The sequence below is a fragment of the Schistocerca serialis genome, chromosome 2, assembly GCF_023864345.2.
Source record: "Schistocerca serialis cubense isolate TAMUIC-IGC-003099 chromosome 2, iqSchSeri2.2, whole genome shotgun sequence".
Taxonomy (NCBI): domain Eukaryota; kingdom Metazoa; phylum Arthropoda; class Insecta; order Orthoptera; family Acrididae; genus Schistocerca; species Schistocerca serialis.
The window spans coordinates 411,818,949-411,836,999 of NC_064639.1; the positions used below are offsets into that span (position 1 = coordinate 411,818,949).

General features: G+C 39.3%; 1 protein-coding gene across 1 annotated transcript in view; it reads right to left on the reverse strand.

Annotated features, from left to right (window-relative positions):
* Positions 1 to 18,051, reverse strand: part of LOC126457251 (rRNA-processing protein UTP23 homolog) — a 57,346-nt gene that overhangs the window by 21,513 nt on the left and 17,782 nt on the right. The window contains exon 3 of the mRNA XM_050093408.1: positions 973 to 1,099. Coding sequence (XP_049949365.1) covers positions 973 to 1,099 — 127 coding nt within the window. The remainder of the gene's footprint in view (positions 1 to 972; positions 1,100 to 18,051) is intronic.

Genomic DNA, 18,051 nt, shown 5'->3' on the forward strand with positions numbered 1-18,051 from the left:
GAAAATTTCTATTGGTGACATTTTACTATTTAAAGACTCTACTATGTTGGCAGTGAAACTGTATATTGCTGTCTCAGTGGAACAGCATTTTTGAAATCCAGACTGTGATTTACTAAGCATCCCATTACTGTTGAGATGGCTATCACTCTTGAGTACATTACTTTCTTGACGATTTTTGAAAATGCTATAAGCAAGGATACTGGCCGGTAATTATTGACATCTGTGGCATCACCTTTTTTGTAGGGAGGCTTGAAAATGGCATATTTTAACCTGTCTGGGAAAATACAACATCATTTAACCTACTGCGTACCAAGTTATTCTAGTGCGGTGACACACCATCTTGCTAACAAATAAAGATATGTGGCTCCCAGAAGAGCACATTATGCGAGTACACATTTCCACTTAGATGAAGTGTCAATTCTGAAGATGACATGATCCAGAAAGTCTTCACCGTCACGCAGTAACATTTCATTTGCAAAGTTGGCATGTATCGACTCCACATGTGCCTTCTGGTGAATGGTGCTGATATTGAACATACCCTGTATATTTGGAGACGTGCATAATGTGGTTTCTTCTGCACTCTGAAAGGGCCTTTCCATCAAACAGTAATTTATAAGCAAACAAAATCTGACAGCACAACTGATGAACACAATGCCATAATTGTATAAGAATGATTGAACAATAGCATGTAGTGAGCAAAACAAGAAAATTATAGTGATTCTCACAGCTATCATTATCTAGTAGAAAAGTGTAAATTTAGATACAATAAAAATAAATTAATTACAAGCACCAAATTTTATATGCTGTGAAAATGTTTTAAGTCTATCTCTTTTAATTTCAGAATTTTCAAATTCTATCTAATGAAAACCATACAGAGCTACATAACAATAAGAAACGCAACCTCTTAGAATGTTTAATTTAAGCCTCCATTTATACAATTGGAAATCATAATTTAATTTTTTTTTTTTTTACCTTGATGGATTTGTGTCTCTCAACATTGATGCCAGGCATGCTGCTCCAGACACAGGTTTAGTCTGATGAGTACAATTATGAACTGGGAATTGCTTTACAATTATCATCGCACCATATAGATTTGGCCCTGAAAAGAAAGTTTGCTTAATTTAATACACTTTGTATTGATGAAAACACTGAGGAATGTCTGCTGTGGTTACTAACGTTATACAGCAGACTTTTTCAGAAAATGACACTGAACATAATGGCAACCAAATCTTTGGATAAGAATTTTTAAAAGTGGGTGCTGGACACATTAATTAATTAATTTAATGCCTCATTGCTCAAAAGAAATAACCTAGAGCATATTGTTGAAAGTGTTGAAGAGTTGGTAAAACACAAAGATTACTGCAGGGTCTTTAAGGTTGGCAACAGAATAAAAATCAGAATGTAAAGTTATCTGGAAGTGAGATATGTCTGTGGACCTAAAACATAGGACTATTGGGGATGGAACTGAAGCATAATAAAAAAACTGAAACAATAGAAAACAATCGGACAGCCAGACAAAACATTATATAATGAAGACAACAGATAAAAACATAAAGCCACATGTGCTGTGTTGTGAAATTTCCAAGGCTATGTACAAAAAACTTACAGCAGTATACAAAAGAAACACTTCTCAAAGAATTCAGCAGTTGCTTCAAAAATTATAGTATCAAGTACAATAAAATTAGAGACATAGCAAGTAATACAAGTGCACTGCACAATATGGCATTTGAACAGAATCATCTCTGGTCAGAAAAGATGTCAGATACTATACTAATATCAACACTCATATCCAAAATATTGTCTATTTTGCCAGATGAATTCAAACAGTTTTCTTCATATCTATATCTACATGATTACTCTCACAACTCACAATTAAGTGCCTGGCAGAGGGATCTTTAAACTACCTTCAGACTATCTCTCTGCTATTCCACTATCTAATAGCATGTGGGGAAAAATGAACACTAAAACCTTCCTGTACAAGCTTGGATTTCTCTTATTTGATTGCAATAATCAGTTCTCCCTATGAAGGTTGGTGGCAATAGAATATTTTCACATTCAGAGGGGAAAGCTGGTGACTGAAATTTCTTGCAAAGACCTCACCACAATGAAAGAGTCTTTGTTTTAATGATTGCCACCCCAGTTCACTTATCATATCCATCTCCCCTGCTTTACAAAAGGTGTTGCCCTTCTCTGGACTTTTTTGACGTCCTCCATTAAGCTTATCTGGTAAGGATCCCATACTGCACAACAATACGCTCATAGTCATAATTCCTAGGTACTTAGTTGAATTGACAGCCTTTAAATGTGGGTGATTTACCGTGTAATTGAAGCTTAATGGCTTTCTTTCCGTACTCATGTGGACGGCATTATACTTTTCCTTATTCAGAGACAATTAGGACTTTTCATAACATACAGGTTTTGTGTCTAAGTCATTTTATAGTTGGTTTTGACCTACTGTTGACTTTACTAGGTGATAAACAACAGCATCACTTGAAAACAATCTAACAAGGGGACCCCTCGGCAATTGGATTTTTGTAATTTTTTGTATTTACGGTATGTGACACTGAGAACTGAAATACACCTCTCCCAAAGCAGTTCGATGCAACTCTCAAAAATGTTCGAGAAAACTGACTTTGAAGTTTCCTGACCATTCTTAATATTCTAAACTAAGGTGATGATCTTTTGACAAACAGTGTGGCTATGTGGTAGAGTGCTTGCCAGATGTGTAGGGGTCTAGAATCAAATCCTGGTAGAGTTAAATTTTTAAACAAAGGTGAAGAGTAAAAAACAAAAAGATAAAAAAAATTAATTAGTAGACAATCACAAATAAGATGTGCATAAGTTAATCAGCATATATTTGTTGAATTTTATATTTAAATGAATAGGAATTCGAACTGAATGAAAAAAAGAAGGAAAAAATTATAACCAAAATTGGACTCAATGTAATGGCTGACACTCTTGGGCACTTTATGTATTTTAAGCTTCACAGAAATGCTCCTATAACATGCATCTTTGTTTAAAAATTTTGATTCCGTCTGGAATCGAACCCTGGACCCACACACACCGTGCAACCACCCTGCCACTGAGCTGCACAGCTTACTGGAAAATATGTACCTTATTTTAGCATATTAAACACAGCTGGCGTACTTCAAAGCCAATTTTCTCAACAATTTCTGAGATTTGCATTGACCTGCTTTGGGAGAAATATATTTGAGTTCTGAACTTCACCTACCGTAAATATAAAAAATTACAAAAATCCATTTACTGTGTGGTCCCCTTGCAAGAGGGTTGCTCAAATTGTCTCCTGAAACATTTATACAGATTAGGAACAGCAGAGGGCCTATAACAGTTCTGTATAGTGCCAGATATCACTTCTGCTTTACTCAATTTTCTATCGATTACTACATAAACTATGTGATCAGAAGTATCCAGACATCTGGCTGAAAATGACTTACAAGTTTGTGGCAGCCTCCATCGGTAATGTTGGAATTCAATATGGTGTTGGGCCACCCTTAGCCTTGATGACAGCTTCCACTCTCGCAGGCATACTGTCAATCAGGTGGTGGAAGGTTTCTTGGGGAATGGCAGCCCATTCTTCATGGAATACTGCACTTAGGAGAGGTATCAATGTTGGTCAGTGAGGCCTGGCACGAAGTCGGCATTCCAAAACATCCCAAAAGTATTCTATAGGATTCAGGTCAAAACTCTGTGCAGACCAGTCCATTACAGTGATGTTATTGTTGTGTAACCACTCCACCACAGGTCGTGCATAATGAACAGGTGTTCGATCATATTGAAAGATGCAGTCGCCATCACCAAATTGCTCTTCAATAGTGGGAAGCAAGAAGGTGCTTAAAACATCAATGTAGGCCTCTGCTGTGATAGTGCCATGCAAAACAACAAGGGCTGCAAGCCCCCTCCATGAAAAACATAACCACACCATAACACCACCCCCTCCAAATTTCACTGTTAGCACTTCACACACTGGCAGCTAACGTTCACTGGGCATTAGCCATACCCATACCCTACCATCGGATCGCCACATTGTGTGCTGTGATTCATCACTCCACACAATGTTACTCCACTGTTTACACTCCTTACACCAAGCGAGGTGTCGTGTGGCATTTACCAGCGTGATGCGTGGCTTATGAGCAGCAGCTCGACCATAAAATCCAAGTTTTCTCACCTCCCGCCTAACTGTCATAGAACTTGCAGTGGATCCTGATGCAGTTCGGAATTCCTGTGTGATGGTCTGGATAGATGTCTGCCTATTACACATTACGAGCCTCTTCAACTGTCGTTGGTCTCTGTCAGTCATCAGACGAGGTTGGCCTGTACGCTTTTGTGCTGTACATGTCCCTTCACGTTTCCACTTCAGTATCACATTGGAAACAGTGACCTAGGGATGTTTAGGAGTGTGGAAATCCCGCATACAGACGTATGACGCAAGTGACACCCAATCACCTGACCACGTTTGAAGTCCGTGAGTTCTGTGGAGCGACCCATTCTGCCCTCTCACGATGTCTAATGATTACTGAGGTCGCTGATATGGAGGATCTGGCAGTAGGTGGCAGCACAATGCACCTAATATGAAAAATGTATGTTTTTGGGGGTGTCCGGATAGTTTTGATCACACAGTGTACCATGACCTATCTGACCTATCTGACAGGAAATAACAAATCCAGTCACACAACTGCAATACTCTACAGGCTTGCAATTTGGTTAGAAGTCTCTTGTGAGGAATGGTGTTAGAAGTCTTCTGAAAATCTAGAAATATGGAATCAATTTGAGTCCCCTGTCATTAGCACTCATTACTTCAAGAGAATAAAGAACTAGTTGTGTTTCACAAGGACAATATTTTCTGAATCCATGCTGACCATTACCTCAAGGTAATTCATGATGTTCAAACACAGTATAAGTTCCAAAATTCTACTGCAGATTAACATCAGTGATTTGGCTCTCTAATTCGGCAAGTTACTCCTATTTTCTTTCTTGAGTTTGGTATGACCTGTGCTACTTTCTAGTCCTTTGTTACAGATCTTGCACTGAGGTGAGCAGTTGTATATGACTGGTAAGTATGGGGTTATTACTTCGGCATACTCTGAAAGGAACCTAACTGGTATACTACCTGGACCAGAAGACCTGCCTTCTTTAAGTTATTTAAGCAGCTTTGCTACACCAAGGATATCTTCTTCTAAGTTACTCATGTTGGCAGCTGTTTCTGATGCAAACACTGTAATATTTACTTCACTCTCTTTGGTGAATGAATTTCGGAAAACTGTGTTTAATAATTCCACTTTAGTGGTGCCACCATCGGTAGAGATACCAATAGTATCGTGCAGTGAAGGACTGACTGTGATGCCACTGGTGCCCTTTACATCATGATCGGAATCTCTTCAGATTTTCCGTCAGATTTCAAGACAGAGTTTAGTTGTGGGAACCATCAAGAGCGTTTCACATTGAAGTCCACACTAAGTTTTGAACTACAGTAAAAACTCACCAATCTCAGAAATTCAGTGTTCTTTAAAATTTGGCATACTTTTTTTATTACTTCTGCAACAGTGTTCTGACCTGTTTTGTGTACCATCTTTTAATAATTTATTTAGTATAAATCTCTCAGTTGTCACAGATACTACTACTTGATTATTTGTTGCTAAGAGGTCAAGTATGTTTTTGAAACCATTTAAATTTCAAGAGGGCTCCTGAACTAATTGCTCAAAATAATTTTCAGAGAAAGTATCTACCACAATTTCTGACGATGTTTCATACCTCCAACCAGCTCTAAATATGTATTTTGGCCAACATGTTGAGGGTAGATTGAAGTGACCACCAACTGTAATTGTATAAGTGGGGTGCCTATTTGAGATAATACGTTTTCTTTGAACTGTGCAGCAACTGGATCATCTGAGTCATGGGGCAGTAAAAGGAGCAAATTATTAATTTATTCCAGTTGTCAAGTATAACCTCTATCCAAACAAACTGACAGGAACTATCTACTTTTGCTACAAAATAAACTATTTTTAATAGTGGCAAATATGCCGCCACCAAGTTTATTTAATCTATCTTTCCTCAACACTGTTAAGCCCTTTGTAAAAATTTTGACTGAACTTATGTCTGGCTTCAACCAGCTTTTGGTACCTACAAAAATTTGAGCTTCAGTGCTTTGTACTTGTTCTTGGGGCTGTCGTTCTTTCTCAAAACTATTATGACAATTTATAACAACAATACAGATTGTTGTTATGTCTATCCTTTTCCGGTATTCATCTTACAACCTTTGAGGCTGAAGACCTTTCTGTACTTTCCTGAGACCCTCTAATCTAAAAAATTGCCCAGTACATTCCACATACACCACACTATCCATGTAGCTGACCTATTAAGTGGAACACACAACCCCACCACCTTATGGTACAAGTTGAGAAATCTGCAACCTACACAGTCATGGAACCATCTAAGCCTCTGATTCAGACCCTCCACTCAGCTGTGTACCAAAGGTCCAGAGTCAGTTCTGTCGAAGATGCTATAGATGGTAAGCTTTGCTTTCATATCAGAAGCAATACCAGCAGTCTTTACCACTTCAGATAGCAACCTGAAATCAAAGAGAATCTCTTCTGATTCAAAGTGATTCACATTGTTAATACCAACATGAGCCATCATCTGCAGCTGGCTACAGCCTGTGTTCTTCAAGGCATCCTGAACCACTCATTCCACATCTGGAATAACTCCTCCCAGTATGTACAGACAATGCACACTCCTTGGTGGCCATGTTTCTAAGAGGCCCCATTACACACCTGACATTGGAGCTCGTAGCTACCAGTAATCACACCCTCTATGAATGCCCAGATATTGCGGGCCAAGAAGCCATTGGAAGAGTGTAAGTGATTACACCTGTTTCACGATCATTGTCGGCTGTAAATAGTGCCTGAAACCTGTCTGTCAGATGAGCCAGGGAGGTCTTTTGATTGTTCTCCCAGAAAGTCTTTCACTGCCTGCTACACCTTGAAATTAGCTCCTACTTGACCACAGGTGAGAGGTCACCCTTGATGCTGGCAGTAAACGGGGCAGTCACAGTAGTAGACTGATTGGGGCACATGACGGTCATGCTGGACATACTCCAAAAATCCACATCCAGCCCCCAATGTCTATTGGCAGCAGTCTCAAGTTGCATGACTGAAGCCAGATGTGAGTGAACGGTCACCAACTCAGTTCATGTCAGAATCCCGCAATCTCAGTTCCTAACCATATTAAAGACAGTGGAACTATATACTAGACAGTTATTGAAGTGTGAAAATGTGGGTACAAACACACTGATGCTGGTGCTGCAAATGGTGGTTACTATCCAACTAATGAGTTTTGCAATTGTAACTGACTTCTCGTATGAAAACAAGTGTGTCTTGCGATACAAATGGTGGAAATACACACTATGCAGTTATTAAAATGAGATACTGTGGCTACTACTGTGCTCTGATGGGAGCTGGTGCCAAGCTTCAGCATGGGATTCATTATTCAGTAATGAGAAGACTAAGGAAAACTTAACTACAAGGCTCATAACAGAAGAGGAATACTCAAAAATTAACAACCAAGAAGAGAGTATTGCCTTTCATGTTCGTTTAAAAATAAATAAAAGGAAGGATCTAATTTGTAACAACTGTAGTGGACATGGACATTTTGCAAGACAATGCAAGAAGCCTAAGAAGAAAGGACACTGTTCTGTGCACAAGAAAAATAATCACAGAGAAGAAAGAATAAACTTCAAGAACTAAAACTGAGACCTTACACACACTGTCCTCGCTCCAAAAAGACAAACCATAAAGAAGAAGAACGTTATTTTACAAACAATGACAACACAAAAATTTGCCTTCCCCCCCCCGACCCCCCAATTAGAAGACATCAAAGATGCTCCAGTCATTGAAGAAAATAGGAAAGAACACATCACTCGAGGAAACTAGAAAGAAGCCACTGCTGTAGAGAAGAAGATAGAAGTCATCACTAACAAGAACAAGAAAGAAATTATCAATGAAGGAAAGAAGACAATTAACTCATTGCATATGAATACAACACAGAAAATATTCCAGAAGAAGCTAATGAGAAAGAAGAAATGGTCATGGGTGTAGATAGTTCATGTACAGGACACATGTGTAATGAACTGGACAAGTCAACAAATGTGAAATACTATGACAGTATTATGAAAGTTGTCAAACAAGGAAGATCAAAGAAAATTGTGGAACAGTAAGCTTTGTGGGCGAAAAATATATTCTCAAGGATGTTATGTATATTCCTGAACTGAATATGTATCTGATATCTGTGAATGTTATCATTGGGGAAAAAAAAATTGCACAGTTGTGTTTAGTAAACATTCTGTCCAAATCTATAAAGATAAAATGCATATTTTAAGAGGAGAGAAGAAAACAAATGGTTTGTGAGAAGTGATAATTAAGCCAGGAATACAGACACTACTTACAGAAGAAGAAAAACAAGAATGGCACAAGAAGCTAAGTCACCCAGGCATAAGTTGTACTTCAAAGACCAAGGGAACGTGTGATGGAATTCGTAATTGTTTATGCTCAGCAGAAAAATTGTATAAAGCTTGTGTGAGAGCTAAGATAACGAGAAACTCATTTCACACGACAGTATGAGCCACAAGACCTTTGAAATAATACATATTGACACCTGTGGAGATACAGAGAGCCCCTAAAAAATTCAATTATACCATCACTACATGGCAGTATTAGACAATTTCAATAATTTTTGTGTAACCTATCTGTTAAGATTTAAGTCACAGGGTGCAAGAGTCATAAGAAAATATATATTAGAAAGCAAAAATCAGTTTGTTATGCGAGTGTCAAAAAGAAGACATGACAAAAGTGATGAATACACCTGTTTATGAATTGGTGAGAAGGAAAGGGAACTGTGCTAGACTACAGCATTTCTTATAGCCCTCAACACAATGGAAAACCCTAAATCTGACAATAATTAACAAGGCATGAGCTATGATCTTTGATAGCAAACTTAAGATGGAGCTGTCGGCAGAAGCAGTACTCACAGCTACATATTTAATCAATAGGAGCTCAACTATCACTCAAAGTGCTACACCAGCAGAAAAGTGGTTCGGGAGAAGACTAGGTCTTTCAAGACTTACAACTTTTGGATCATGAGTTTTTGTCAAAAATCTAGATCACTTGAAGAAACTAGATGAAATAAGTAATCGATATATTTTTGTTGGTTATGTTTAAAATGGCTACAGACTGTTTGATCCAAAAAGAAGTAATGCTGTTGTGTTAAAGAGATATTAATTTGAACTGAAAGTGATAATAGAAATGGTACAGAAAAAAAATCTCATTACTGGTGTATCAAATGACACTAACAATGAAGCAAATGACATTCAAGTGGAGAAGAAAACAAAGGAGGAAGAAGAAACAATGAAGAAAGAAGGAACTATGATTTTAGGAATAAAACAAATTTGAAGAAACCTTTAAAATATGAAGAATGTATTAATGATTCAGATAAAGAAAAATGGCGCAAACAATAGAAGAAGAAAAGGGATCAGTTGAACAGAATGACACATACAAGTTGGTGAATACCAATGAGGCAGTATGGGAAGATATCTTGGTAAGGAAATTGACCATTGTAGTCAAATATGATGGTTGTTATAGTACCAAGCTGGTTAGCTGAGGTTGTCAACAAAAGAAGGATATGGATTTCAAGCAATTATTCAGTCCAGTAGCGGATATCTGTCCACCAAGACAGTTATTTGCTCCGGCAGCAGAGAAAAGTTTCCATGGAAGAGTGTTTGTTGTAAAAAGAGCCTTTCTCTATAGGAAACTGGATGAAGAGATTTTCACGAAGATACCTAAAGGATACAAAGAAGCTGAAAAATTGTTTTGAAGAAAACTCTGTATTGACTTAAAGTTCATCCAGATGGAATAAAACTCTGACAGGTTCTCTACAAACAGATGGACTTTATTCAGTTGAAGTCAGATTAGTGGATATTTAAAGATGTACCTGAAGAAATGTACATGGCTATACATATTCATGATGGAATCATAACAGAAAAAAAACTTGGAGAAAACTGGAAATAAACTAAACAAACTTCAGAAGGATTCTGAAATGCTCGGGGTAGAAGACCCATGTACACAGGGATACAAATAATGAAGACAGATGATGGAATGTTTCTATATCAAGAACAGAATTTGAAGAAAGTACTGAAAAAATACAATACAAGTGACTGCAAGGCTATGGAATTGACTGCATGGCCATAAAGACTCCTTGAGTTATACAGGGAAAGACAAGTAAAGAAACTCAAGAGAAAGAAGCCATAGGAAGTCTTCTGTATTTGTCATGTAAAACGAAACCAGATCTTGGATTCACAGTCAATAAGGGTAGCTTCTATGTCAAAAGAATTCTGACATACCATAACTACAAAAGATTGACGATTATAGCCTTTTTTACATGAAGAAAGAAGCCAAAGAAGATGATAATATTCCTCTAAATGTCTATTGTGATGCTGATTATGCACAAGACTTACGAAGCAGGAAGAGCACAAGTGCACACATTACTCTTTATAATGATACTCCCATCAGTAGGTGTTCCAAGAAACAAAATGTAACAGCTACATCAACAGAAGCAGAATTCACTGCAGCAGCAGAACCCATCAAAGAAATAAAACTCATCAAAAACCTCCTACAAGAGCTATCCAGGTTAGAAGTGAAGACCGTTCTTCATGTAGACAGTCAAAGGTATATGCAAATGATTAAATCACGACAGTTAGATGAAGCAAACAAATAGATTTGAAATTTCGCTATGTTAGTGAACAATACAGAGAAGATTTGTTTGATATAAAAGTACCACAATAGAGAAGAACAACTGGCAGACACACTTACCAAAGTTCTGCTAAGGTCAAAGTTTGAGAAATTTAGATATTCTATTATGAAACAATTACCACAAGTACTTTGTAGAAAAATATTAAGTGAGCTACATCTACATGACTACTTTGCAGTTCATACTTAAGTGCCTGGTAGAAGGTTCTTCAACCACCATCAGACTATTCCTGTAGCCTTCCATTCTCTAACAGTGGTTGGGAAACATGAACACAAAAATGAACACTTAAATCTTTCTGTACAAGATCTGATTTCTCTTATTTTAGTATGATGATTTTTTCTATCCGTGCATGTTGGTGACAAAAAAGTGATAACTGTTTACTGTGTGAGTAACTAAGAATGTAAAACTCATGACTTAGATTTACTAAAAGCAAACATTGTTTGTTAATTGGGGTTGTTGAAAGTACTGAAGAGCTGGCGAAAAATAGTGTTGGCTGTACGTGTTTAAGGGTTGGCAACCAGAATAAAAAGCAAAATGTCAGTTATCTGGGAGAGTGAATAAAATATATCTGTGCTCTGTGTTGTAGGGTGAAGACGGCAATAAAATCATCTATCTAGTTTAATCAGCAAATATCTTATAATATTTCTAATAAAGTGAGCACACAAAAATAAAAACAAAACATATACTACACATATACATTACAGAGAGTAAATGTGTTTAATGAGTGAGTTACTGAATAGTGTCACTGGATCATACTTGTATTCTATGAGGTTCATTCAAATGAAACCTGGTCAATGCGTTTACCTTTGCCTTACAAGTAAGGTGGCACCACGTAACTGCGAGTATGGTGGCGCCATCTATTGGTAGAGAGACTGACGCGTGCGCACCATTTGATGCTGGATAGCAACAGTGTGATTTCACACCGAAGAGAAGGTGGTCACACAAGTTATTGTCCACTACCGAACATGCAGGCGAGTAAGCAGGAACAATGAGGAGTTATTCGATTTTTGGCGGCGGAGGGAGATGGAGGCTGTGAAATGTATCGACAGATGAAGGGTGTGTATGGTGAGTACAGTCTGAGTTGTTCAACTGTTGTGGAATGGTACAAACGATTCCTTGAGGGATTTGAGTCACTGGAAGACGATGCCAGCCCTGAACAGGCTCATCGTCTCATCACACCAGAAATGGTTGCAGTAGTGACTGCTTTAGTTTTGGACAACTGCAGAATCATCGTGGACGAGATCCACTGGTTACTGGGCACTAGCGTGGGCACTGCCCACACTATAATGCATCAACACTTGAACTTTTGAAAAATCTGTGCGCAGTGGGTTCCCACCAGCCAACCGCTGAACAGCACAATACTCGAGTAGCCCTGTCTTTGAGTCATCTGCAATGTTATCACGAGGAGGAATATGGCTTTCTGTCATGTATTGTCACAGGTGACGAAACATGGTGTCACCATTTTGAACTGGAAAGCAAGCGTCAGAGCAAGCTGTGGAAATATGTGACTTCACCACCTCCAAAGAAATCAAAGGCCGTGCACACCAGTTCTGGTAAGGTCATGATTTACTTCTTTTTTCTGACCTCATGGGTCCACTGCTTGTCGAGTTCCTGGAATGGAGAACCACCATCAATGCCCAGCGTTATCAAGCCACTTCACAGACCAGTGATCAGGTTTCATTTGAATGCCCCTTATAATTAAGATATTAACTCCAAGTTCCACCGAGGAAAAAAAATCAGGGGTGCAGAATGAGTCAGGGTGTACATTTTAGTGAAGCAACTGTTCTTGGATATTGCATTAATAATTATGTATTGTTAAACAGCTATAAACTATTTACTGCTACTAAAACTGAGTTTAACATACTAGAATATCAGAAAGGTGCTACTTTGCTATGAGCTGCTATTTCATAGGTTAAATTAAGTAGCTGTTTTTTCCCCTAATGCCAACTTGATATCTACACGGTCTCGCAGATATTTTATGATAAAACAATAATTATCTGTGTACTTTACAAACATAGGCCTGTTTAAAACAAGCTGTTAAATTGGATGTTAAATTTTTGAATTTAGCAAATGAAATAACTTATAGTGAATTTGTGAACAAAGAATAGGTTTAAAAGGCTAATCTATGTGGAGAAGAAATTAATTTATAGTAGCAGGTAATAAGGTAGGTTTTCAATTTTCTTTTGAATTTACAGGGATTCCCACGTTCTTACGTTCTTGCTGTGTGTCAGATGAGAGGTTGTTGAAGACCATTACTGTACACAGAAGTCCACCATAAATTACACACAATGAGAAAATACATGGAAATAACTTTCATGTCTCGTATTGTGGTAGTGTAAATTGCTCATCCTCATGGCAAATGCAGTTCAGAGTGTAAGAATGTGACTTATTGTATTCTAGTGGTAAATGGCGCAGCATCTTGTTGCGTACACAATCATAAACTGGGACTATATTGTTGGCACTGGGTAATTTCCACGTGTTTTAAGATAACTGTACGAGTCTGACGACTGAGAATCAAAGGATAAATAGACACTCTCCCTCATCCTTTATGGAGGTAGAAGGTAGGAGGGTAATTTACAGATGCTGAGGCATGGTTGAAGTGTGCTGTTAACTGTTCAGCAATGATGGCAGCTTCAGACTGAATCAAACCATCCTGGTAGACATCCAGGATGCTAGAGGATGACTGGTACCCATAAATGCACTATAGTTTGTCCCAAACATGAGAGGAGTGTCCCAATAAAGGTCACAAATCTGCCTCAACACTTCTCCTTTTGTTTTTTTTTTTTTAATCAGATAGTAGTCGTGGGCTCAGAGCCTTTTGAAGATGGGAAGTGTATCCCTTGTTAATTTTGCTGAGTGACCCTCTGCAATTTTTAATATCTACAGTCATTTCGTGTTTCCTGAATAGTACAGTTTTCCTGTGATGTGTCCAAAGTAGAGAGTGACTACTGATAGTACAGGATTGGGCAAATAAAAGTGGCGCGGTCGAGTGGATAAGACTGGATGTGAATGGACGCATATAACCACTCCCCGTGACATGCACACAAAGCGTATGCCTGCCACATGATCCACAGCGGCTCAGAGTATTGTGTGGGTTGTGTCAGTATGAGTGGAGCAGTAAAACGGGGACAGCAGTATTCACTGCGGAGCAGCGGGTGTTCGTTGTGGTTAAGTGACAGCAAAGATGGCGTGGTCAGTTGTTTGCTGAGGAGTTTAATAGTGTCAAAGTGCCAGCAAAGAATGCTATGCAATACTTAGTCCTAAAATGGTGTCGGACAGGATCTGTTTTGAATAAGTCAAAAAACATTCAGAAACGTGAACACACGCCAGAAAATGTGGCTGCAGTTAGCCAGAAAATTCTTCAGAGTCCTACAAAATCAACCTGACACCTGTCACAAAAGACCGGATATCACATTAATCATGCAGAGAAATGCTGCACTTGGACCTGCATATGCACTCCTACTGACTGTCTGTTGTTCATGCATTAAAACTAACAGATGCTTCTAAGTGCATCTAGATTTGTGAGTGGTTATTCATTGAGATAACAATGAATGGTTTGGATCTGGATCTGTTCTTAATGTCTGATGAAGCCCAGTCTCACCTGAGGAATTATGTCAACTCACAGAATCACAGATTCTGGGCAGTGAAGAATCCACATACCCTCCACGAAACACCACTGTGTGATCAGACAGTTGGGACTTGGTGTGCAGTGTCTGCATGCTGCATTACTGGTCCCATCTTCTTTCATTAGATGCTGACTTCAGTGTGTTACACTGCCAACACTTTGAAATCATTTGTGGCAGCACTAACAGAGGAGGAAAAGCCCTACAGTTACTTCCAACAGGATGGAACAAGTGCCCATACAGCCAGCTGAATCCTGGAGCACATCTGCACTAATTTCACATCTGACAGAGTTGTTAGCAGAGTTCAGTCTGGTCACGGCCAGAGTTGGGCACTCCAGTCATCTGATCTGTCAATGTGTGATTACTTTGTGTGGGGAGCCCTCGAGTCTAAGGTATACCGCAACAACCCTCATAATCTTCAAGAACGGCAGCAGAATATTTCCAATGAGACTGCAGTAGCTCCACGAGTCCAGCTTCGATTTGCCTTCAGCAACTTGCTGACCAGAGCCCAAAAGTGCCAAGGGGTGAATGGTGGTCAATTTCAACATCTACTATAGCCCAGTTAGTACTGTACTTCCTATCCTCTGCTGTGTTTCTTTATACCTGGAGCTCTGTTCCTCGGGCCACTTTCATTTTCTCCACCCTATAATGTTGCACTGGAGGTATGTTACAGAATAACTTCACTCATCCTTAGGAGGACAATTCAGTATATAAAGAAATGGTGATGCTATGCCAGCTGGCATTCTTTAAATTACTGAGTACAAGATGCTCTGATGGGTGTCAGTGGGGTAAAGAAAGAATGATTGAGAAGTGGCTACAATCACATAAATCATTATGCACCTTTCATTAACTGGACAGGAAAAAGATGTAGCTACAACTGATAGATCAATAGCCAAAAAGGTATCATACACTGGGCTGAAATGAGAGGAGTTTAAGCAACAAATATTAAAACTCGAGAATAGCTGTCCTATTTATATTGCCCCACTGAGAGATTTCGGAACAGATCCCACAAAGGAAAGTAAGCACTGAAAGTCCCTAAGATGGATAAGGATGGAGGTAGTTGTAAGATCAAATCAGCAGTCAGCTGGTGTGTGACCTCTCAATCTGGAAGCAGGCAAATATTACAGAATGAAAGGTCAATGGATGCCTGTATACCTACAGATACCATTTCCAGTGAAGTAATGAGTGGAATCTATTCACTAAACTGAAATTGTGTAAAAACATACAAACCTTACCTTATACCCTCCCGCTGTCAGCTCAATTTTTGTAACGACTACGAATAGGAGAGGGTTCTGCTGGGAAGCATGTTTCCTGTAGGGCTATACTAGCCTCTGGGTGATGTGCGATTACTTGTTTTAGCTCAGTGAAGTGGCGTAAGTACCACTGCACCTCCAGTGCATAACTGTTACATGTGTTTTCATGGGGACTGAGTGTAATGTTGAAAATTTAAGTGATGGTTAATGACAATATTATGAAAATGACAGTTGCTACTCAGCACATACCGGAGACACCGAGTCGTAGATAGGCACAACAAAAAGCCAGTCAGAAAGTAAGCTTTCAGTCAACAATGCCTTCATCAGAAATAGATGACATACACACAAAAACACACATATGCAAATGCAACTCACATACGCTTGAGACCACAGTCTCTGGCTCCTGAGGCCACGCTGCGGTCATGTGTGTGTGTGTGTGTGTGTGTGTGTGTGTGTGTGTGTGTGTGTGTGTGTGTGTGTGTAGATATATTGTCTATGAAGGCCTTGTTGGCTGAAAGCTTACTTTCTGACAGTCTTTTTGTTGTACCTACATGTGACTCTAAGGTGAGTGTCAATTTATCCTTTTCATAACACTGTCATATTCCATCCAGGATTTTCCATTACTTGATAATTAAATGTGACCATCTGTTGTGGGGAATTGCTCTCAATTTGCATTATTTCTCTCTCTCTCTTCTTCTCCTTAGCTGGAAAATGCCTGGGTGGGTTTCTGGGACTGAAGATGACTAGACCATCTGACCATCCTATGGTCTATTTCTCACACCTCCTTCAGCTACTACCTATTGTTGTAATGGTGGTTTGTCAGATCTGAGAGGAAACCTCCTCTCCCCAAGAAGGACATGCTCTGCCCAGTAAGAGAAGAGATAATAGGAGAAAGGTCATCCTCTTTTTCCTGATGGGACATGCTTGGGAGGCTATCTGAAACTAGAGTTAAGGTGAGAGAGTGAGCACTATTTTTTGCTGTAAGTGGGACCTTGGTTATTACTTGCATGAAATTTGTCATCAATTGTACAGAATGTGTGCTTTCATATTTCTTCTGAGCCTCAACGGAAGTTAGTTGCTCGAGTGTTTTATGTTACTGTAGTTTGCATTCTAATTTAAAGACATGGCAAGTTGGAGAATGCGCAGAATTCTCTTTGTCACAGTTAACAGAAATCAATGATTTTCCAAACAGAATGATCTCGTGTAATAGTTGACCACTGTCCCACAGACTGACTCATTTGTACAGCATGATGACAAGTGTCCAAATTGTGTGCATTTAAAACAGTCCATAAGCAGTGTATATGGTTTGACATCACATGAACAACTCATTATTTTACAAATCACAATGGTTTTTCATTCAAGAAGTATTTACCATCTATTCTGGACCAAACCAAGAATTGTAACGCATAATTTTCTCCTGGGTTGTTAAACCAATTTCATTCTGTGCTGTTAAGGCAACCACCAGGTTGGGATAATTCAGATCTCTTCTTTGTGAGCTGTCCAGCTTGGTGCCACCCACTGCAATCAGAGGCTCTCCCCAAAGGCACATTCCCACCACAGCTCTGGCTACCTGACTGAGTAATCACTGCCTGGAGTCCTCACGTCCCAGGCATTCACGGGAGAGAGACAGCACAGGCAATCAACAGTGTGATCCCCACATAGTCGACAGCTACAGCTATGCAGGTACTTGACGACTTCCCACGAGTTGGCTACAATGTAGTGTTCGGGGCACTTTTCGTGTATTACATGTGCACATCTGCTGGGATGCATGTCACATTGAGCAACCTCCCCTGCACAGCCTGCACTACTGAGAAAATTTTCAAAAGTACAAGTGAAAACTGACTAATGGAGACTGCACTTGATTAGTCAAAAACCAAGATCAGATATAAAATAAGAGAGTGGAAGAGCAACAAAAATCAGTATCCTTGGGTTAGTTCAGTCTGCATCACAGAATCCAACATTGTTTATGAGTCAGATGGAAAGTGTACCCAGTAAGAGAGATAAGGGGGGGGGGGGGAGGAGGAGGAGGAGGCGGTGGCAAGGAATTGCAGTGTAGGGTAAGAAGAAATGAAGCAGTCGCTCACAGGCACAAGCTCGGCACATAATTGATAGAAAATGAAATGATGTCCTCCTAGGAAGTGATGGGGAAGGGGGAGAGGACAGAGAGTTGGAGTGCAAGATAGGTGATCCTGCAGGCCACAGATAAAGAGGCAACCATCATTCTTTGAAAAGCCTTCGAAAATTCCTCACCACACAACTGAATTTTTAGTTGCTGACTGATGGGAGTACCTCTGACTCTGATGTAGCTGCTGCTGTTCAGATTATCCCCCATATGTGGTAGCAGGGTTTGCATGTTGTAT